Source organism: Stegastes partitus, unplaced genomic scaffold, assembly GCF_000690725.1.
Source record: "Stegastes partitus isolate 25-593 unplaced genomic scaffold, Stegastes_partitus-1.0.2 Scaffold1412, whole genome shotgun sequence".
NCBI lineage: Eukaryota > Metazoa > Chordata > Actinopteri > Pomacentridae > Stegastes > Stegastes partitus.
The window spans coordinates 75523-99747 of NW_007579143.1; the positions used below are offsets into that span (position 1 = coordinate 75523).

A 24225-nucleotide genomic window follows, 5' to 3' on the forward strand; every position below is an offset into this window, starting at 1 on the left:
AAAAAACACTTTAATGTACAAAGAGGGCAACACAATACCAGAGAAGAATGTACTGTAGAAACACGTCCGGCTTCTCTCTCCCCTGTTGATATGAAAACTGAGCTTCAGGACTCATTCGTCATCCCACTTTCATCCCAAATAATAATAAATGAAACAACGGGAAACATCAAAAAAGAATGAGGCAGTTTAAGAAAAAAAAAAATAACACAACATATGTACATGTTTATAAGGATATGTGTGTAAAAAAATAATACAATAACATAGAAAATAATAAAAAGTCATGGCACAATATATGACACAAGGGGGTAAAAGCAAAAAAAATCAAATAAAAATGACAACGTTTATGAATAATGTAGGCTTGTAAAGGAGGGGCTGAAATCCAATGTTCACTTCACTGAAACGGCCCAATAGATATACAAAATGCACAAAGAAAACACTAATCAAACAAACACTGTGTGTAGACCGTGCCGCCTTCGAGCACCAACATCAAAAAAAACCAGCATATTTTTGGACTTTCTCCATTTTGACACTGAATCAACCGTCTTGAGCGAGCGTTCGGCACAAAAAACCTACCGTAACAGATTTTTTGCTGAGGAAAAAAAAAAAAAACAAAAAAAAGAAAGAAATTCACAATCTTCCGGTTGAAAAGCGACCAATGTTTTCAAAGTTCATTGTCTCTGAGAATGATTCTTCATTATAAAGATGAAGCGTCTCACTTTTTCTTCCCTCTCATGGCGATCTCCTTCCTGAGACTGAGCAAGGTAAGCCGAAAAAAGTTCCTAAGTTTCAGTCTGGAGGTTGTTGTTTTTTTGTTGATTTTTTTTTGTTGATTTTTTTGTTTGTTTTTATCTCTGCAAAGTGGGGGATGTGAGAGTTTTTTTTTCTCGGGGCGCAAGAAGCCATTTTTTTTAGTGTCCACCGGCTTTCCTGGCTCCAGAATGTTTGGGTGTGTTTGATTTTTGAAGTGTTTCTGGATACGTGTGTGCGGGCTGACGAGAGAGGGTGCGTTTGTTTCGTGTGTCGGTGCGAGTGCGTGCTCATGGCGCTGTGGTGATGGCGTTCAGGTCCTTCATCAGGCCCTCGAGGTGGGCCATCTCCTCGGTCAGCTCGTCGGGCTCGTAGCTCTGGGGGAGAGGAACAGGGTTACTGCGAGGGGCGGGGGAGGGACAGGGGGGGAGGGAGGCAAGCACCTGGAGGAGGAGGAGGAGGAGGAGGAAGGGAAGGAAGGAAGAGAGGAAAAGGAAAAGGAGGAGAGGGTCAGTCAGGGATCCTTCACGGAGGACTAGGGGGGGGGAGTCGTATGGGTGAGGTGAGGCGAGCTGGGGTTGGGGGGAGGAGGATGGGTCAATGGGACTGAAGAAACTGAGAAAGAGGAAGCAGACGAAAAGCAAAAAAAAAAAAAAAACACACCAGGAAGCCGACATTCAACACGAGATCAACAGCCAATAAAAGGAGGGAGGCGTGGATTAAAAATAATGACACATCGATGGCATAAAAACACAAAATCATTCCAGTTATGGGTTTTTTTTTTTTGGTTTTGTTAAGATCGGTTGTTAAGAGTTAAATGAATTGATCGAAAAGCAGCCGACACGAAAAAATGGTGAGATTGAAGGTGGAAAGAATAAAAAAGAGAGAAAGAACAAACAGAAACTGTGGTTAAAACCAATGTCCAGCTGAAAGTAACTGTACAATCCAGTGCCCAAAGAAAAAAATCTGACATGGATTTTGGAAGGAATGTGTGATCGGTGTAACTTTAAAAAGACAACACTGGATAAATATATCAATCACATTAGGCCTGGAAGAAAAAAAAGGACTGCAATGCTAAGCGCAGCCAGTGTGGGGCGCTATACTCACGCTGTCTACATCTTCCAGCATCTTGCTGGTCTCCGGCACATCAGGGGCGTTGGGCACGGTGACGGCCATCGGTGTTCGTGTCCTTCCTAGTGTTCCAATGGAGGCTGTTTTTACGACGTGGGGGTGAGTCGGAGGCCCTGAGAGAGAAAAAGTCACATAAAAGCTCTACAGTCAGTGAAGGCGACACATGAACGCACCTTGACATGAGCTGAATTGAAATCTGCAAGTGTGACTGAATACACAGTTTGGTGCGTAATCCTCAGGTCATGTTATTTTATTTGAGCAAATCCTTGATCCCAGGCTCAGTCTTAAAAATGTTTTCAGCTCACAGACTCGCAGAAAGGTGAGTCAATGTTAACTTGACCGTCTGAACGAGTGTTTTATTTGCTCCTGTCACATTTTTACTTCCAGGTGGCTCTTTTTTTTTCACTGCTATATAAAGTCCTGCACCTTTACGGAAACAGGACAACCATGGCTAGAAGCAGAGAGAACTCTAACACGTCTTCTGTGCAGTATGACAAAGTTGTAATGCCATAAATCATGAAAAAGAAAAAACTACAGCTATGAATGGCTGTGATTTTGATGAAATATTGTGAATTTAAGCTTAGATTTGGTTTATCAATGGACCACATCAATGGTTCTAGAAATGCTAAGGAGTGGAAAATCTGGCAATTCCTTCTGTTTTTACAGTTTCTGGCTCTGATAAATGGCGTCATTCTGCTAATCCTAAAAATATAACATGCCTTTTAAGCCTGCTGCTGGGTTTGGTGGCTCAGAGGGTTAACTCTGAAAACAAAATGAGGATGAACCGTAGAAGCTGCTTTTTAACAAATCTGAGGTAAACACAGTCAGGAGCCTTGTTTGTGATTCAGCCTCAGCTTAACTGCGTGTTTGCTGCCAGTTCTCACCGGTCTGAGCGAGCAGGGGAGTGCTGGGCAGGGCGGGCGACTCGTATGACGGGTGGCTGGTGGCCGGGATGGCGGGAACGGCGAAGCTCTTGAGCGGGTGGGCGTGGGCGTGGGGGTGCGCTGAGCGGTGCGGCGGCAGGTTGCTGGAGTAGCTGGGCTCCTCCTCCGTGGTGGTGGAGCCGTGGTAGCTGCCCTCGGGGTCGGCCAGGATCTCAGAGGGGCAGGAGGCCTGGGAGGAGGCGGTGGCCGGAGGTAGGGGCTCCGAGCTGGGGGTGTTCCTCACGGACTCTGGAGGGGGGAGGCAGAGGGGGGGAGGACGAGCAGTGAGCAGATGGGTTAACAGGCTGAAAACTGGTTTCTAAGGACAGCGGCTGCAAACCGGCTTCATACATATTTAGTGGAAGAAGTTCTGATGTAAAGAACATTACTACAGACGATTACCTACAAATACAAGAAAACTTCCTACATCGCTGTATCAGCATTTTTCCACTACAGCTGAACGGCTTAGTCAGAAGCTGTTAACAAATTTGATAATTCATCTTTAAAGCCAATATTTCATTTGTTACAGCCTCCTAATGTGAGCAATCAATAAATATAGATGGCCGACTCCAGTTGGCAGGAAGAGTGGAGGGGGTGGACATGGAAACAGCAGTGAGACGCTGCCAATATTAGAAAAACTTATGTGTGCATAAAGAGTTCAGGTATTTTTCTCTGCAAAGACGACTATTCCAGTTTAGGTTTGAGTTTTGGACGAGACTAAATAGACCACTTAAATACATCATACTGTGGCAACTATTATTCCATAAATTACACAGACCAAACAGTTGATCAAAAAAAAAATAACTGGCAGATTATTCTGATGATAAAAACAGACAGACTGTTAGTTTCAGTCCTCCTATGCACATTTACATTCTGTGTTTCTGGCCCATCCAACTAGTCTAGTGGTAATAACCCTCAGTGGTACTCGTTCTTTAATTTATGTGCATGTAAACATGTCAGCATCCCGACTTCTCGGTTTTCTGAACATCTGTCATGTGTAATTTTTTTTGCCATATCAGCTGCTGAAATCTTTGTAAGCAGAGAAACAACCTGAATAAGGTGTTTACATCCCGCAGCATCATGGTTTTCGATAACACATCCAGGTCAAAAGCCTGATAACGCTCTGTCCAGGTTTATGAAACCAACACATAAGCAGGACAGTGCAAAAATCTGATCATGACCAGGATATTAGTGCACATTTAAAGGCACAGAACTTGTCACAACAGTCCTGAGGAACCTACTTTTCACAAGGAAGATCTCAGACTTAAAGTTAGCAAAAGGCAGCTCTTCCTTTGCCTTTGCTATAAGCTTAGTTTCATTATCATTTCTGATTCCTCGCAGAATGAGTTTCTTGCTTTTTTAATGTTTCAATTCTGAATATTGATTCTCTGACAGCAAAAGCTCTGTTCCCAGCCATGCCTTAGCTGCACCCTTTGCAATAAATTAAATGCATAATGTTGGTTGTTCAATCATATCTCAGTGTTTCCCATAATAGAGAATTTACTTGCAGGTGTTGCTGACGTGGCATGACCGATGTGCAAGCAATTTAGAGGGGAGAGTCTAACCCAGGTTGTTTTCTGAAGCTATTTAAAGATGTCCCCAAAATGCCTCACATGCAGACGCTGCAATTTACCAATGTTCCCTAAACGCCTCACACGCATCGATAGCTGGACACAGAAGTCTACAGTCCTGACCTAATTACTGCAGAGCAGCAACTCAGACAGGCAGGTGGGTGGACAAAAATGAGCAAACAGTGACTTTATCTACCAGGCTGGGCATTCCAGAAACAAACACAGAAAGACGTTTGAAAATTAAGATTGTTAATGACAAGTAATTACTCAGTATATTACTGACAGGTTAAAAGTAGAACCATCCACCATTTAGGGATGGATTGTACATGAAGTGTACATCGTGGAAAAGTTGACATTTTCCATAAGAGTGCAAAAAGATAAGTTTTTTATCAGATCTGGAACAAGTAGACCCATAAAGTCTGTCTGATATTACTTGAACTTACCTGTAAATAGATGCATCTGGCTCTCTCAATCTACTTTTCTTTTTACTCTTTTTTTATGAAGTGATGTGAAGATAATTACAAACAGTAAACTCTCCAAGAAATGTAATATTGGAAAAGTAATAAGGTCCTTAAAAACAACACATAAACAAGGCTGCATGCTTTGGAATTGTAATAGCTTGCTCTCTAATTCAAATAAAAAGAAAATGCTGTGTCTTTACCCCATCTGCCTGCATTCCTGCTAAAAAACATGAATTTGGTAAAAGTTGAGGTGAGTAATAGAGAGCATAGGGAAATAATTTCAGAATACAGGAAGGCCAGAGAGGAAGAGTTAGTAACACTATGCAAAACTAAAATATGAACGCAATAAGATGGCGGCGGCATGTGAATGTAAAATGACCGTGAGGTAAGGCTGCCCTGTCCTCCTCCGAGTCTCACCTGTGGAGTCCACCCTGTCTAGATGGGAGATGGGGGTGGCACAGGCGTGAGGGCGAGGGTGCCCGCTGCCCTGGTGGTAGAGGTAGCTGCGTGTCGGCGACGCCAGGCTGCCCATGTGATAATGGTGGTGATGGTTATCAAGGGAATGGATGGGGTGAGCACTAATCACAGCTGCGGGTGGAAATGGACATGGAAACACAAACGCACAACACACACACACAAGATGAGATGTTTACCAGGCGAAATAATGATGAAGGATGTGAGGGTTTTACTAGAGAGATACACACATGCAGCTTTCTGACATAAAAAAATAAAATCAACAATCTCTGTACGTTACTCAATCAGCAAACTCAGTAAGGAAGATATTCAGAAAACAAATGTGAATGAACATTTTATGAGAAGCATGAAATGGAGTTGTTCTCTACATTAGCAGTACCATAAGGTGTATTTGAAATCCTGGTGCTCTAATTTTCCAAATTTTCTCCAAATCTGCTGCTTGCAAACTCACAAACCACACACTCACACACACTTACGCTGAGGCGGCTGCGCGTCAAAAGGCATCATCATTTTAGGCCTCATCCCTCGTCGGCCTGCTAGTGTAGACATGCTGTCCTCTGATTCGTGGCCTAAAAGGTACGGTGGAAACCAGCCAATCAGAAAGAGCTGCTACTCTGTTTTGTTTTTTTGTGTGTGAACGATCCACCTCAATCAATTTGACACCACTGGGTTGTGATTGCATTTCTAAATATCACTATTAGCTTACTTTTGTTATGAACTGATTGGACTGAGTGGATTCACTGAACTTGCAGTAAGTTGCAGCATCATGACAGGGAATGAGTGAAAACGGCATGAAATGTTTAGCGTGATAAACAACAGCAAAGACAACCATCACCATCTCAGTATCTTCAGGACTCCAAACCTGAAGCTCATTTCAGCTGTTTTCTTACTCAAGCTCTCAGAATGTAGTTTCCCATCTGCCAGCCAAACTTAAGCCGTTTGCTCCGGCACAGACGGTGACATTTCCTTTTGATCTCATTCCCAAAACATCAAATTGTAAGTCGTCTCCCCCCCTTGGGCATGACTGACCACGGTAGGAGTTGCGCCTCTGCTGCAGGTGGGGGTTGCTCTCCAGGCCGCTGTCGGCCGGCGTGATGTCCTGCGACGTGCGAGGGATCGGCGTCTCGGTCATGACTGGGTTGGGCTCCGGCGACTTGTCCATGGGTTTCAGCTCCAGCCTCTCGTGGTGGATCCAAAGATCGGGCGGCTTCAGGTCTTTGGAGTTTCCCTTGTACTTGTGGGAGCCGTTTGAGGACTTTGAGGCGGCTCGCTTTCTGCGGGAGGAGAGAACACAGAGCTGACGGTGAAACGCTGCGCTCATTTACAGAGGGAAGGAAGAGTAGAGGAGGGAGGGAAGCCGAGCTGCAGGCGAAGATGTGTTTTAGAAAAGGAGCACGGAGGATTGAAGAGATGAAGGTAAAAGTGTGATTGAACCTCTGTTGGAAAGTATAATAAACTGTGCATTGAAGCAGGACATTTTCAATATGCATGCTGAAATAAGCAACCACAGAAGCTAAGACATAGTGATTATTTAAGAGAGTGAAATAATAATCTGTACTGGTGATACATGCACATGAGAAAAGGCAATGTGGGTCAATTAGATCTTGTGACACATGAAACAGATGCTCAGTATGTGAAGTCTGTAATGAAGCTTTGATAAGGATGTTCTGTGACAATAATTACTCCTGTGAAATCCAACAGCTCTGCTAGAAATTCTAACCTCTTGTTGTCAAAAAAGGGGATCGTTCTACTGTATGTTTATTACTGAGGTGCACTGGGCTGCATTATATCTAAAAGTGTTCCTAATACGACTATATATTACCCCACTCATTTATGTTAACATGATGGACAAAATACTAAGAACACTTTTAAATATAATGCAGTTCAAGGCAGTAGTAGTATCTATTCTATCTACTTTACATAAAAAATATAAAGCAAAATTACCACCTTTATGGCAGCGTCAACAAAATGTGAACATATAGAAGCTTCATTACAGTCGAATTTATGGCAGAGCTGGATTAGATTTCATGAGGCGTGCTTAATAAAGTGGCTGTTATGTGTATGTGGTTTCAGTTTAATAATAATAAAAAAGACTGTGAGGATGATTATACAAAACGTGGCGATGCAGCTCATGACAGGATGTGAGCATCAGGTGATAATCTGACTTTTGTGAAATCTGGGTTGGGCATCGTAAAGAATGTTAAGTTGACTTTGAGACCAGTTTGGCTTCTTGTAAACTGCTCTGAGTGACGTACAATAACTCCACAAGTGGACTCAAGGTCCTCGATGCTGCTTTTCTCACACGTATTGAGTATTACGTGGTGTTAGAGTAATTCAGGGAGGGTGGTAGTCGGGTTAGACGTTCTCAACGCCTCTTACTTCTTCTGGTGGGACGTGGTCCGCCGTGTGCACAGGAAGGCTCCCACCACCACCACGATGATGGTGAAGGCTCCCACTGAGATGATGATGACGATGACCAGGATGTGATTTTCACCGCTTCCGACCCCTGGTTTACCTCGAGAGCAGAAAAAAACTGGATTAGACTAAATGCGTTTATAAAATAATACTTGTATGAATACATCTTTGAAGAAACTGGAGAGTCATTCCCAAGAGAGCTCTGCAGCATCTACATACAATAATAATAAGGAGCCACATGGATCCATTTTATTCCCTAATGCATCACAATTCATGTATTTTGTCATGATTATTTTTTTTGTACTGTTTGTAAGATTCTGTATTGGAACTATGTGAAACTGTATTGTCCCTACAAAAAACACAAACAAAAAATAAATAAATAAGGTTTTCAACATTCTGGGCACAGGAACTGTCTTATGGCCCCAGTACTACCCTTGTTCCACAATTTTGCACTGTTTTTCATTTTATAGCTACAGTTTTAAGTTGTTTTGGACAAATTTTACTTGCTCTGGTCAAATGATGAGTAATTTGAGACAAGGTTTACAACATTTAGAGCAATGTTCTACTCATTTTGGACAGGTTTTAACTCCTTTTGGACAATTTTTACTCATTTTAGACAAACTGTTGCTTTGGACAAGTTTGAAGTTATTTTGGACAAAAAGTAATTTCAGACAAGTTTTAGGTGATTTAGGACAATTTTTTACTCATTTTGGATAAATTGTGTCATGTTTCTTGACATATTTCAAGTAATTTTAGACAATTTTTAGTAATTGTGGATGAGAAGATAATAATAATTTATCTATTATTATTTATATAATAATAATTTTGTAGAATTTTTACTCATTTTGGACAAATTTTTAGGTATTTGGGCAAATTGTGGTTAGGTTTTATGCCAATTAACATATTCTGAGTAACTCTGACCATGTTTCAAGGTATTTTAGATGATTTTGACCAATTTTGGATAAATTCTAAATCATTTTGGATCATTTGCACTTAAGTTTAGAGTCAAAACAGCAAGATTCTGGAATAGATTTTGCTAAAAAAAAAAAAATTGTTGAATGTCATCCAAAGAATGTATTTATAGCATGTGTTTGTGATAATGTAGTTTCATTTTCTATTTTAAACATCATGTATTTTACACCAAATGCTATATAAAATAAAACTCATAGTTTGTGGCTATTTCTGCAGCTACAACTACATTCTGAGATGCCGTTAGCCACCTGTAACTGATATCTCATTAACCTACAATCACTTCTTAGAGCTTCTTCAGTTAGAGAAGGCTGGATTTAATGATCATCTTTACAATGCTTTTGGGAGACAGGAGCCAGATCCTGATTTTATTTGTTGAAGTGTCTGACTGATAAGCTGAGCAGGACTTTCTATTAAAGAAGAGTGGTGGGATTAAAATCTTACCAAGTGGCATCCCAGGGTCCACTGGTGGATGGTGTCCCGGAGGTCCTGGCTTTGGTGGATTTGAAGCTGATTCGAAACAGAAAAAATAGTTGAAAAAAGGTGATTTTAATGGCTTCTTCCCCCGTCACATTTATGCGTCTTTCACACCTTCATGAAATACATAATAATCAGAAAATGTACACAGGCACAGACAAGATTTTTGCCAGACATGCAGCCCAAGTTTTCATCAGCCCAGAAGATGGAAAATCCTTCGAAAGACGAGACACAGTGGTGGTGCAGTAAGCAGTGATAAAGTGTGGAGAGGGAGTTTACCTTGGTCATTAGCCATTTTGTCAGAGGACTCAGCTTAACAGGCCAAAGGAGAGCAGGGAGGGAGAGACAATAAAAAGCAAAAAACTGGTTAGCTGAAAAGAGCAGCAAGGGAGACTGAAATAAAGCGAGAGATGGGGATAGTGAGGAGGAGGAGGAGGAGGAGGAGAGGGGCGCAACTACAAGGATGAAAAATAGTGAGAAAACCAAACAGCTGAGTGTGCTACAGACACAGCCAAGCAGATAATAAGAGCAAAGCATCTAAATATACTTTTAACCAGCTCTCTACCTTCAAAATAATATTGATTTTAAGTCCTCAAATATTTTACTCAAGATCCCCAGAGAAAATAAAACCCCAAAGGAATACAGCCACATTAAAATATTCAAGTAAGGTGCATGTAAAACCTCCAAACTGAACCTGTTTGTTTAGGTTTCTCTGTACGCGTAGACTAGATGCAGATTTGATGCAGTAATTGGGTCATCCAGAACCAATCAACAAAGCTCGGGAAGCATCGCCGTCTCAGCTCTCCAGGGATTTTCTCACAAGGCAAATTTGTAGTTTAGTAGGAAATTCATTTAAGCCAGGAACGGCCCATCGAGGGAAAATCTAATCTTGGAGAGCAACATCAATCTAAGACTTTGATTTACGATGTGATAACAGGAAGTTCTGTCAGATCTCATTTTGAAGATACAACAAACGGATGACAAATTAAAGGAAAACGCTGAACCTCTGACCCCTGCAGCGAGTATATCTGCTGGTTCTGTTGGACTGTCGGAGGCATTTTGCTGACATGGTTTGGGTCCGTTTATCTCCCTTAGAAGGAAGCATCACTGCAATAGAATTATTCCTGTGACGAATAATTTCAACCCTCATGAAAGTGGGTCTCTTCCAGGACGACAAAGCTCCCATCTATAGAGCACTGAATGGTTTGATGAGCATAAAAATAATAATGAATCATATGTTATGACCTTTGCAGTCACAAGATCTCAACCAAACTGAGCTCCTACAGGAGATTCTGGACAGATGTCTCTCCACCACCGTCATCAAAACACACAAGAAAGGTGTTCATCAATCCAGTTAGGGTTCCAGATACTTTGGAGAATCAATACTGAGGTGCACTGAAGAGGTTCTGGTGGTGCAACACCTTAACAAGATACATTATGTTGTGTTTTCCTTTGATTTGTCACCAGTTTGTTGTAACTATTTGTGGACATTTGTTGTGTCAGTTAAAGTAAAATCTCAAAACTACATTTGTCGACTTTCAGACACTTGAAGGCAAAATAATTTCACAACTAACAAACCCAAAGCTCTGACAATCTAGAATATGTATAATATCAACAGCACAAAGGTAAATTTTATATTTTTAACGGATGCCCCTACATTTTTTGCGCTACTGTTGTAACACTGCAAAGTTCTGCGCTGTTGGATCAATAAAGGATCAAGTCAGGATTATCTTATCTTGGCTTTTCTTATCCTCTCTCGACTTTTAAATTATTTTAGACAATTTGCATAATTTGTGACTATTTCAAGTAATTTTAGACATTTTTGTATAATTTATGACAGGTCTAAAGTTATTTTTGATCATTTTAGTAATTTTGGACACATTTGAAGTCATTTTGGATAACTTTTACCCCTTTTGGACACATTGTGTGATTGTCTTATCATCTAAGGATGCTGTTACAGCAGGTATGCTGTTTTAGGAAGCTGTCGATTTACACATCTAGCATATGTTTCTTTCTCTTCTTAAAGATTTGAAACTCCTACAATACCTATGTGGCTCTTTAGTTGCAAGATTTTTAACTTCTTCACCAAATACTCCACAAGAAGTAGATCCTAAGTTTTTCTCTTTTCAAGTGAACTGTCGATCTGCAGGACGCCGTCTCCGATCTCGGCCTCCATCCCATCATGCAAACTTACTCTTTGGAGTGCGGAAGTGCACGGCCTCAGACATGGGGCCCATCCCCTTTGAGTTCCGGGCCTGGATCTTGAAGTAGTAGGTGGTGTCCAGCGTCAGCTCCTGGATCTGGTGCGTCAGCCGGTTTCCCACCACTGGCTCAATGACCCAATCGTGGACCTCAGCGTTCACATCTGTGCTGTAGTAGATGATGTAGCCTGCAAAGAAGGATTGTTTAGGATTCGGTAGCTTTAAGCACATTAAGAGTCGTGTATCACACTCTTTATTGGATTTATGCGGTTTACATGAGCGTTTAAGTGATCAGATGGAGATGGAGGTTCCTCTCTAACCAGCGCTGCAAAAAAAACTCTAAAAAGTCCATTTTCTTTGGGCAGTTTACACACATATTCTCTCTGTGTAGATCAATGCTCGGCTTAATTGTGATTTCATTACTCTGCGTTTAGTGGAGGGAACTGCTAGAAAAAAGGTTTTAACAGTGAAAATTGAAAAACAAGTCAGGAATCTGCAAACCGCAACACGTGCGGCACACAACAGAGACTCACCAGTGATTTTTCCGTTGGCTTCGGAGGGAGGCTGCCAGTTGACGATTATGGTGCGAGGTTTGTTCTCTTTGCTCACCACAGTCACGTCTTTCGGGGAGGAGCTGGGAACTGTGACGGGCAGAAAGAACATTTGTTGTGTTGATGAAGAAGTCAGATGAAGGGTCATGATAGTACATGGTTTATGTAGTTTAAATGTAAAAGATAGTGGACTGACTACTATTTTTTCTTTACTGTAGAATATATATAAACTGTGTGTGTGTCACAAGTTTACTTTTTATGTTAAAAAGTGTCCGTAATGCACTAAAACAATGATCCATAGCCTATTACTTGCATGTGTCAGGTTATATTGTATATATAAGTACGTGTGTGTCTGTTTATGACCTTGCACATCCACTTGCTCACTTGTGAGACAAACCCCTGGCTGGGCTGAAGTAAAAAAAAAACTCTTCCTTTCTCTTTTCTGAAATTAAGAAGCTCCACTTCTCGTTAAAAGACCAATAAATCTCCAATAACGCATCTCTGTGGAAGAAAATTACTTTTTTGGTTTTAATGTCAGGTTAATTCTGAAGCATCCTTTAGCTCGGCAAGAACGCGTTACAATGAAGTATGGGCGCTGACAGCTTCCAGGCTTGCAAATTTTAATAACTATTAGCTATGCAGCAAATGCAGGAGCCTTGAGCAAATACACAGGGGATTGTATAGTTTCAATACAGGACGGGAGATGGATGTAAAGTAAGTGTATGTTGGCATAGTGACACAATGAGTAATTTTAACACCGATACAGTCAATTCATTTGTTTAATCCAGCTTGTTCGGGGGAAGCGGTAATCATTTATTGTCATCGTGCAGATATTGTGCCAAACAAAAGGTCACAAGAGCGTGCGCCCGCCCTAGTTTATAGCAACGAGTCAGTAAATGAACAATAAACCAAACAGAATGTGTTTTGTTCTATTAGCCGGAACCCATAAAAGAGTCAGGTCTTGGTTTGTGGCTCCTCAAGCTGAGACACCTGGCCATGGGTCTGCAAATCAAGGAGAAAGACGTGAACAAACCGTTCATTTGAACACAGAACTGCATTGCTGGTATCATTATCATTACGTTTATTGTTTCCGAATTAGTCTTGATTGCGCATTTTGCAGGGAAGCGCGGTTAGTCCAACTAACAGCAGAGCAGAGCTGAAATTATTGTCAGCAATCACCAAATTTGCTGCAGGTTCCACTTGGAGTTAACATCTACTGATAAATACCTGTCAGGGCATTGGGCCTATATTATACTGTGCAGTCACTGCTTGATACTCCCCAGGCGAGTCCCCTTCTTCCATTTGGGCTGCAAAAAGTCAAACGTTACTCCCGGCCAGCCAGGGGCTCGTCACACTGCAGGTGTTGTCGCTTTATGTTTTTGTGTTTCTGTGTGTTCAGGCACGGTTGTCGTCAGTGTTTGTGTGTTTGTGCTGCTCCTACTGGTCTCGAAGGTGGTGCCCTGCGCCGTCATGCTCCACGTGCTGGTGCGCCGGCTTTTGGTCACCATGACGGAGAACTCGTACAGCGTGTTGGGCTTCAGACCCGTCACCATGTGGTTCAGGCTGGTGGTGTTGGCCATCTGGGGGGGGGACACGCAAACAAACACAACAAATATTAAGCAATGGTTCAGTTTGTGTGATGGCTGGAAGTTGAGAGTGTTCTGTCCACTATGACAATCAATTAATGATATGAATCAGTTTGTCTGCTGATGATGTTCTATGTTTATTTAGTATAATTTTAGTCTACAAATTGAAAAATATGGTAATCGCAATTGCTTTGAGACCAAGGTGGTGTTTAAAAATGCCTTGTTTTGCTTAGTCTTGCTTTGTTAGCTCATTCTGTAGAACACAATGGACTCACGATCATCCTGCTATAAGTGGGAAATAAACACTAATGGCTTGTTCATATTTCTGTAAACCAATCACAGTCATCGTGGGTGGAGCTAAGCGAAACATGCAACTTTGGGGTTCACTCGAAATACTGACGGCGGCATGTTTTTTTGCACTCAGGGAGACGAGCACTGAGATAAAAACGGATAATTTACTTCAAAAACTAACAGCGCCGCCCGACAGCACGATCCAAAGACAAAACTTGACATTTTCAGTGTGACATATTGCTAGCCTGCAGTTTTAGAGAGGTGGAGCCAATAAAGTGACAGCTGAGTGTATTTTAGACGCACATGCTCATCAGAGACGTTAAAGATTCTGGTTCCACTCATTGATCAGCGCGTAATGCAACCTAAACTCTGCCAGACGTTCAGACTGGTCATTATTTTTAGAGCTACTATAATTAGTCTCGTTTATATGAGTCTTCAGTGAACGGCAACTGTTTTTCTAACGGAGTAACAGTTTAAGTAGCACTTATAATATTAATACAGCAACTCAAAGTGCTTTACATCAATAAAAGCGAGTAAAAATATACATGGAAAAATAATAGTGATAAAATACAGTCAATAAAATACAACATAAAAATACTAAATAGGTCTGATACGACTAAATTACATAAAACTACAGAAAAGCAAGCCTTTATAAGATAATAAACTATAATAACAAACTTTATTTCTGTAGAACATTTCAAAACTGGACCAACAAAAGTACTTTACATGACATTAAAACACAAAAAACACTAGATATCGATGCAAAGCACTTTGAGCAGCACTTGGTTTACGAACTGCGCTATTAAAATAAAGTTATTATTATTATTATAAATTATTTAAACTGTTATTACATTATAAAAATTGTTACTGAAGACTCATAAAAGCGAGACTAATCATAGTAGCTCTAAAAATAAATACCAGCCTGAATGTCTGGCGGAGTTCAGGTTACATTACGTACTGATCAATGAGTGCAACCAGAATCTTTTACATTTCTGATGAGCGTGTTTGTCTGATAAACACTTTTAGTAGCTCCAGCTGTTTAAAACTAATGCTGTCTAATGCAACAGTCCTGCAATAAAATAAGTCATATCTTGTGAGTGGAGTTTTGTGTGGTGTAAATTTAACCGCACAGTTCATTTGAAGGATGTAGTTTAGTTGTACAGAGCTGAAAAGAACGTTGAGTATTTTGTATATATACACCCTATATATAAAGATTTCCTATTATTTTGTTCACCCTATATGTACTTTGTGTATCTTATCTCAGTGAAAGCAGGCTAAAGAGCAGATGCACCTCTCTGAATAATGAAACGCGGCTCAACAGGACCACAAACTGCAGCTTTTATAAAACACTTCCAACAAGAACCCAACATTAAAACCCTCATGAAGGTGGCGTTTTGCTGCGGGGCTGCATTAGCGTTCGTTTGGTACCTAATGAACTGACATCTGGACGTTCAGCGCCACACAGAGAGTGCAGCCGTTCTAAACCAGCTGTAAGCAGAACAAAACACCACACCAACGCCTTAATAGTTAACAGTCATCAAATTAAAAAACCAAGAGTTATGTAACCGTTCACGTTGATCGCAGCCAGCTTGGACTGACGGAAAAAAAAAGCTTTAGCTTGGTGGGAAATGAAGCAGCAGTAGTGAGGTTTGCAGGCGTCCTATCTATAACGTTGCGTGCTATGACAAAAGTGCAGATCTCCTTCGGGGGCTGTCAAATGGAGGGCAGTAGGATAGGAGAAGAAAACACTGTGTTCTTTGGAAACATGCAGCCGGTTTGAGAGCAGTCATCCCTTCAATAATGTACAAGCCTGTCTGGCTCGCCTCGCTCCAAGAGAGGCATTAAGGTGAAGGCGTTCCTGTTGCTCGCCCCGCTCCGGTACAGCGTCGCTTACATAAATACAACAGGATGTACAAGATGTCGTTTTCAGAGCCTCTCTAATAGACTTGTTAATATATTGGATTTCGTTAATGGGACAGAAACATAATGAGCCCGTGCGACTCCTTAATTACTGTCACAGAGCGAGAATCAAACCAATTTGAGCATCGAGTCATGGCAGCAGGCTGAGCGGTGCAGATTCACTTCTGGTAATGAATCTGTGGCATCATAAATCAGAAATCTCTTCAGATAAATAGCAGCTTGGAGCTCGTGCGTGTCGAGGCCGGCGACCGACAGAAAGAGCAGCGTGGCAGCATCCCGCACAAGACCTGACTACCGAGTCGGCTGTGTGTAGAATGCACCGTCAGATCTACACCCTCTTCTTCTGGTTCTCAGTTTGTCTTGTCCTTGTTGAATAATTTATCAGAAAACGCAGGCCTTTATCGAAGCTCCTGCTCGGTCACAGGTTTGCACACATGCATGAGAACAACAAGGCACACATCAGCCGTTGTTTGGAGATGAGTAATCACCATAATTGAGCTGCGGGTCAGGAATCAGAAGCTGCATCTCAAACACCTTGTTTCAGGCTCGGCTCACTGTCACCGCAAATATTTTTAACTCTTCGCTGAGAACGACACGAGCTTCGCATGTGGATGACACTGATCCTCCGCAATGATCCGCAGCTGCACTTTCACCGAACAAGAACGAACAGCAATGATCGTGTTTAGGATTGTAATTCAATAACCGATCATTCAGCTACAAATCCTTTTAATCATTTTACATCATTACATTTTCAACTTGTCAAATCTAAGGATCTACCAATACCCAAGCAGTTTTGGGGATTTTTTTCCCCCTGCTCCTATCCCATTTCCCCCCCTTTTTCTTTGCAATATAAAGTCCTGCACCTCCATGGAAACAGCACAACCATGACTGAAGGTAGAAAGAACTAGAATAGTCTTAGTGTGACAAAGATATGATGCGATTAATCATAAAAAACAAATACAACAACATTTCTTTGATTACTTGTTTTGCAAAAATTGAAAAAACCTACAATCAACATTTTTTGAAGCGCTCTCAGGTGTCAACAGTGCTGGATAAAAAGGTGACTCTAAATACTACAGGTTCTTTACCACAGTGGAAGCACTGCCTTCAGTTCAGCTGAAAAGTCCCTGAATTTTTGTCAAGTAACAACTGGTCGCAGCTGAGTCACTAATGGCTTCAAGGTTGCTCTAAGAAGCGCAGAATTTTTTGGTTTTTATACAAACAGGTTTGTACAAATGCTTTTTTTTTGGTTGATTATTATTGAAATTATTAAATGAGACATGTTGAATAAATTTTAAGGAAATATGATACTTTTAAACTTAGACTTAGTTGAGTTTTTAGATGGAGCTGCTCCTTCACATACGAGTGGTTTGATGAACAATCCAGCTCTGACCAGTAATTGAATTACTATTTTTTTTCCAAAGATAACAGGATTTCAAATCTGCCATCTTGGGGAGTTCAGAAGGTTGAAAAAAAAAGTGATTTAATTTCAAATTCTTACACATTTTCATGCTGAACTCCGTATACATTTCTCCACCTCTCTGTTCCTCATCGCTCTTAAAAAAATAAAAAAATAAAAATCATTTTCTAAAATTGTATAATCAGCTTGTCAGTTTCTGAACTGCACTCGTACAAAAGAGCAGAAATTTAAGAGCAACTTGCAGGTCGGTGACACTAGTGAATTAACGTCCAGATAAAAGTGAAGTCTGCACAAAAGCTGATTTGTTAGTAGTTTGCTAAGTAGCAGTTAGGAAAAGTGTGGACTCGATAGGCTGCGATGTAATGTGACACTGAGAAAAAATTCAAAAAGAAGTGCTCAGAATGTCTACTTCTCCATCTGAAGTTTGGCCTTTAAACATAAAATCAGACGTTAACTTTTCAAACGATCGTCATCAGTCTGCAAGTTGCTCTTTAAGTTTGATTGATCCAGCGTAACGGTGTCCTTTGTTAGTTTCAGTATCAGTCATTAACGCTGCTGGATTCAAACGCCCACCCACACCGCAGCGATTCACAGGAAACAATACATGCAGATAATCCGGCCTCACTGTTTACCGTTCAGCCTCCTACAGCAGCACCAGAACTGTTGCTGCTAATGCAAACCACATATTTCCCGCTGCTGCTAGTTTTCATCTGGCAAGAAACAAACAGCAGCCACAGGAAACGCAACAGTTTTGTGTACAAATGCGACATATTTTCTGAGAGGGGATCGGTTTTTAATATTTCAGCGAGTAATGGAACCACGCACCTCCAACTTCACAGCATCGACGCCTATTTTCACTCCGCACAGCATGAAATCAGATTGCAGTTGCTCATGGCAAGATGCAAAAAAGCCAATTACTGACAGACTTCTTTATTAAAAGAACATGACTCTATTTGGCTGTTAGTCGCTATCCAGCTGTTAAAAAGAGAGCACACTGGTAATACTTGATCCTGTGAACTGTTGCTAACTCCACATAAAACAATATTAAGAGTCAGGATTCCTCAGTTAAAAACATAAAAGCGCAGAGCATCTCTTTCTCCTTATGGTGCGTTGAAAGTTGAATGAAAGTAGATTATTACTGTGGAACAAATAGCAGCAGTGTGCTGCCCCTAAGCTCAGGAGCTGCTGTGGGAATATTTCATTATACACCCTCATATGACATTACTTTATATTTCCAGCACATCAATACATCTCTGTGGTAAGTGCAGGCCTGAAGGAATGCACAAAGTCCCACCGCACGAAGACACACTGAATTCTTGTTATATTAAATGAAAGCGTATCACTAAAGGTTGACCACAGTGAAACAATTTGAGTTGTTCTCGAGTGGATTACACCGAGAGGTAAACCAGTTAGTTCAGCTCAAAAGTGCTGAGCTAAGCATGAAAAAAAAAGGTCTACCAATACGTCCAACTCATTCTAAGTTTAATCCTCTGGTTTGAAAGGCATGTTGTATTTTAAATGAAATAAAAGAAAATAAAAAACGACAAAGTTACACCCTGTTCCATCAAGAGAAACTGTAAAAATAGTGAGAATAGTCAGATGTGGACCTTTCCGTTGGTCCATCTGTAACATGCTGTTTCATCAGAAAACTTGATCAAATCTAAGCTTAAAATGGTCGCATTTCATCAAAATCCTGCTATGCTACATGTCTCATTTAAAAATTAGTTGGAAAAAAAACCAGTTGGGGCTCAACAGATTCTGTAAAAAACAACAGTTCTGCACTACTTGGCAGAACTATAAAGCCATTAGTGACTCGGCTGCAACCAATAATCACGTGACAAAAAATTCATGAACTTTCCACTTAACTCTGCTGAACTGCAGGGCGTGTACAGCCTTACGCAGCAAAACATCTAGTCTTTATTGATAAGATAAATTCAACATGGTGAAGCATCTTTTTAGTAATAATGTGTGATAAAACGGCCACTCTGCAAAGGCTGTAAAAATGTAAATAGTTAAATATCTGTGTGTTGTATGAAGACTGCATACTTATTATGAAGTACAATTTACATGTTTACATTTTAAGCGCATACTTTCCTACTTATATGTATATTTTTAAAACATATTTTTCTACTCAAGTTTAACTTGTATTTTTTAAAACTGCTTACATTTCTAAGATTTGAACAGGAGCAACTTCCCCTATGACATTCATAAAGTATGTCTGATTCTCATTTTAATAGAGCCACATTTTTTTCCCAGCACTGGCAACACTTGTGGTCATTTGGAAACTGGCTTAAAATGGTTTCTTTGTTGGAAAAATCCCCCTAAATATTAAAATCAGAAATATTTTAGGCTTCCTAAATTGAACAAACACACATATAAGCAGGAAGTGATTGTCAAGGAAGAACCTCTTACCTTCACTTTAGTGTTGGCAGGGATGTTGGTCTTCCATCGCACCGTGTAGTAGCGGTTATCTGTGATCTTTTGGCTCTTGGGCAGCGAGTTGTCGGCCCAGGTCACCTTGATGGTGTCGTGGCTCAGCACAGAGGCCTGAACCCCCACGGGTGGCATCATGGGCATGGGGTCTGGGACTGGGGTGTACGGAGCATGGAACAGTTCGTACAGGTCAACATCGGGGTCTATGGGGTCTGCACATCAGGCAGTAAACCCGCATGCATGCACACAAATTAAAATGACCAAAATTAAAAAAAACAAAAAAAACAACGACAAGCGTGATGGAATCAGACACAACGGGATGCAGGGAGGGACGCAGAGGAGGAAAAAAAAATATGGTTAATGCGTTAAAAATTGAAGGATGATAATGAGGGAGGAGGGGAAAAAAAGGTGATGGAAGTGCAACAAGGATGGGATTGGGAAGGGTGAAAAGAAAGAGAGAGAAGATTCTATTAGAAAAACAGACACTGACCTCTACAATAGGACAAATCTATAGAGAAGCTACTGCTCAGTATGTGGCGCTCTATCAGTAGCTACTACAGAGAGAGAGAAAGAGGCAGAGATACTCTATTCATAAGGAAAATAGATTACAGTAAATGGAAAACTAGAGTGGAAGCAGATACCCACAACCCGACATTTCAAAGTTGCACATTAACTTTTCAAAGAGGGAAAGCGCTGTTTACGAATGTTTACATCGCGGGGCTTTTCACAACATTTTAATGTAAGGCGGATGAAGGCTCAGCGAGAGGGAATATCTCCCCCTCTTCACAGAGCGATGTCGACATTATGTTCTTGAAAACTGTAGAGAGAAAATTGAGGCTTTTGAAAGTGGAGCCTGCAGGCGGAGAGGCTGTGGATCTGTACTGTATATACAGTATATCATGTGCTGCTTCTGTTCTGAGGCTCAAAAAGAGGGAAAAAAGGCTGCTGGTGAAAGGCTGGACTGTCACACTTTCATTCCCTCAGTCGCACTTTGAATCCGTACTAGATAATGACGAACACGTGTCGGTCCCACAGCGACAGTCTGAGCATATAATCCCTTAAAAGACGTATAAAAAACTAACAATGAAGCGTAGTTGTCCCTCTCCTGTACTGTGTGCTGCTTTGCCTGTTGCACATTTAATAAGCACCAAATAACGTCCTGTATAAAATTAATATTCTGTCTCATTATCTAACCTGTCCACGACTTTAATACCTTTTGTAGCATCACAATGTAATGATGATGAATTTCACCTCTACAGGAATTATAATTAATGTTCCTTTAAAAAACTAAACAACATGAAACAGGCAGCTCTTTTAAAATTATGCTTTACATTAAGGCCTACGATATTATGTTCTTATGTCTTGATTGTATCCAAAGAGCAGCAATTTAAATCTTTTTCAATCTATATTCTAAAAATACAGTACATCACATTGAATCATGGTGAATATAATTTGGCTTTTTTTGACAAGAAGTTACAAAAAAAGACTCTGAAAACAGATTTCTGCCAAGAAATGTGTCAATTTAAATGTCAATTAATTAAAAATATAAAATGTAAGATAAGTGACTGCATAAGAATGAGCCCTCCTCTAAGTCAGGATTTAGCAGATGCACCTTTAATCGTAACTACAGCAATCACAGAGACACATTAACTGCGCTCAGATAATCTCTATTTTAATAACTGTGTGACTTCCAGCACCAATTGGCTGGTTTTGAATTAGGTCAGCCACTTACTTTACAGTTTATATTTTTAGGTAATTAACTTAAGTTTGTAGAAATCTGTTCTCACTTTGACATGAAAGAGTCTTTTATGGGGAGAAATTCTTGTCCAAAAAAGCCAAATTGAATTTATCATGATTCATTGTTGAAAGGATAAAAAAGTAAACTTCCAAGAAGGACGTATACTTTTTATTGGCACTGTAAAGTAGAATTATATGATTTAAATGTTTATTTTGGCTAATTCATTAGGAAAAGAAGTGAAAACTCATCGCTTTCTTACAGTGTTGCAAACATTCATATTAATTCAATAAAACTAATAAAACTAGACGTAGATGTAAATAAGAAAAACTGTAAATTGTCTATATATTCAATATTTACTGGATTTAAGTTTGAGTTTTGGTGCTATTCACCTTTAAGATATCCAGACAACACACAGCTTAGCACTTATAGTAAACAACATTTAGCGTGTTGCATAACGGCGACCTGTTTCTTAATTGTCTGTTCATGTAACAGTGACAGTGTTTATACGAGCTGCAGGGTTTCTGCCCATCACACCTCATAAAGCGAAGCGAGTTTATGTCTGGAAGAGGCAAAGAGCTGCTGCTGCTGCTGCTGCTGGCCAACACGCTGAAGGATAAACACTTCAAGATGGCCTCCTGGTTTCTGCGCTCCCGTCCTTGGTTTGGTTGAGATTGCAGGAAAAAGCTTTGGCCAGTCACCCATGATGACACTTGTTGGTCCTCGGCTCTCCACCTCGCTCCGTTTGACACCTCTTTGTGCACAGCTGCCCTCATTATATTCCCCAGACTGAGCCGGAGAGCCGGTGTGAGCGTGATGAAGACTGGATGTGGTTGTGGAGAGGGCCCTGAGGTTTTGGAGTGGCATGTGGGCTGCTTTTTCTTTACCCAGCCTCGAAGAATTCACTCTTCAGTATTTAGAAGGAGAACTGGCTGCAGGAGAGAGGCCGACTTGTCCTTGTAGGAAAAAAAACGCGTTTCTATCGATACAATGGAGGTTAAATACTTCATTTTCCTGCTTTTCAGTTAAGACGTCATGTTATTATGAAGCATTCAATGTAGCGTACTCTCAGCCTAAGTTCACCAAGTTCTTACCAAGTTTTTTTTATTTTTTTTATAAAAGTAAAAGTACTATGTAGGTCAGCTCGTCTTTTTAATCCCGACTTGAACAAACTGGCAGGAAGGGAACGCGCCCCCGAGGATTCAGCGGCAGACGATGGTGGTGGGCTTTGGTTCTGCTTTGAGAGGAAACGTTTGGATCTGACGAAGGGTTGCCAAAGCCACCACAGGGGGTCTGCAGCGTTATGCATGAGTGTGTGTGGAGGATGTGAGGAAGCGGGAGCGTCATGGAGAGAAGTGTACAGTATGACAGTGTGTTGCTGTGTCTGTGTGTGTGTGTGTGTGTGCATACACTTAGGCTGCTGCCACCTCCTCCTCCCCCCCCCCTCCAAGCATGTTGACGTGATTCATGTCATCCAGCATCCCACCCCTCTAAAGCTCGGCGGTGCAAAATATCGCTGCTGCAGAGACAAACCGGCGTGATCAAGGCTGAGCGGGGAGGCGGGAGGCTGCATGGGAGAGGAGGCGTGTGCAGACCACATCCTGGGACACCCCAGGGAGCAGAGGCTGGGTGTCTTCTGACTCTGTCACACAGCGCTGTGTGAACTCAGTCTGACTGGCACTTTCAGATCATCTGTCACCGGTTGGGGGGCTTCGCGTCTACTTCTAATTGTTAACAGGGCTGTGATCTGAGGCTTAGAGAACTGTGCTATTGTGTCCATGTTCACCTTCGTTTACGGATATCCCACAACTTTATACAACAGTAATTTTCACAGGGTTCATCACTTTAACACTTGCATTCTGGTAGCGTCGTGTTGTGTTGCCTGCTAGCTGCGGCGCCTCATTTGCATAAAGTTCAGGTCTCGGATGCTTTATGCAAATGAGGCGAAACTTTCGGAAAACCTCAAAACTAGCTGGTAAACTAAAATTTCTTTCCTCAAATGTTTTCAGAAATATTTTTCGCTGATTTGTTTTCGTAGCTAAAGAGAAAGCCGCCATGTTGGTCCGACACCCCTACAGGACTTTTGGTTTTTGGTGAAGGTAGGCGCTCATCGTCACACCACCTATTGGCCTGCAAGTGACACGTCCATTAGGTGTGTGATGTTGTGAAGTGGTGCGATGCATTGCATGTAAAAACGTGGACACGTACTATGAGGCTCCTTTAAAAAGTCGGTTATGAAAAACTCGTTCCTGCTCTTCAGTGAACAGCAGCAGCTTCCGCCTCATTACCTCGAATCATCACAGTCAGCACAGAATATCTGAATATTCCAACATCTGAGAAGCTCCTGTATTCTAATTATCAGGACCAGAGCTTCACTTGTTCTTCTAATTGTTTACAAGCTTTTGATCTGGGTCTTGAAGATTTATGTGATTGTGTGGCTGGCAGATGAACAGGATTGTTCATATTCAGTTTCATTCATAGAGTCCAACCAATGCCGGATATCAGAGCATGATATTTACAAAATTCCACAACTCTAACATTACATTAACAAACATTTTGAGTAAGGCTCCCTTAAAATTGGCTCTCTGGTGGACACACTAACAGCAGCAGCTTCTACACTCGGCATTAAACTATCCTTCAGTCAGAATATCTGAAGCTCCTGTATTCTAATAATCAGGACCAGGGATCGCCCAATATGATGCTGACGTTGATTATTGGTGATCAATAAAGTCACATACATTAATTGAAATGTTTTAACAGCATGTGACAGCAGAGAACCTGTCATTAATAGTTAGGCTTCTTCATTAATAAGGGGGACTATAACTGAATATGAAATAGGAGTTATGACATTTGGATGCTCTCCTCTGTTTACGTGAGATCGACTCTTTGTTTCCTGCGGTTATGTCGACTATTCTTCTCT

General features: G+C 41.1%; 1 protein-coding gene across 1 annotated transcript in view; it reads right to left on the reverse strand.

Moving 5' to 3' along the window:
* Positions 1-350: 350 nt before the first annotated feature.
* The window catches only part of neo1a (neogenin 1a), a gene marked incomplete at its 5' end in the record, with an annotated part of 101244 nt that continues 77369 nt past the window's right edge, over positions 351-24225 (reverse strand). Inside the window, 12 exons of the mRNA XM_008299405.1 lie at positions 351-1124; positions 1855-1991; positions 2763-3050; positions 5251-5421; positions 5784-5876; positions 6337-6581; positions 7687-7822; positions 9136-9201; positions 11363-11557; positions 11903-12010; positions 13362-13500; positions 19550-19725. Of these exons, the coding sequence (XP_008297627.1) occupies positions 1038-1124; positions 1855-1991; positions 2763-3050; positions 5251-5421; positions 5784-5876; positions 6337-6581; positions 7687-7822; positions 9136-9201; positions 11363-11557; positions 11903-12010; positions 13362-13500; positions 19550-19725 (1841 nt within the window). The remainder of the gene's footprint in view (positions 1125-1854; positions 1992-2762; positions 3051-5250; positions 5422-5783; positions 5877-6336; positions 6582-7686; positions 7823-9135; positions 9202-11362; positions 11558-11902; positions 12011-13361; positions 13501-19549; positions 19726-24225) is intronic.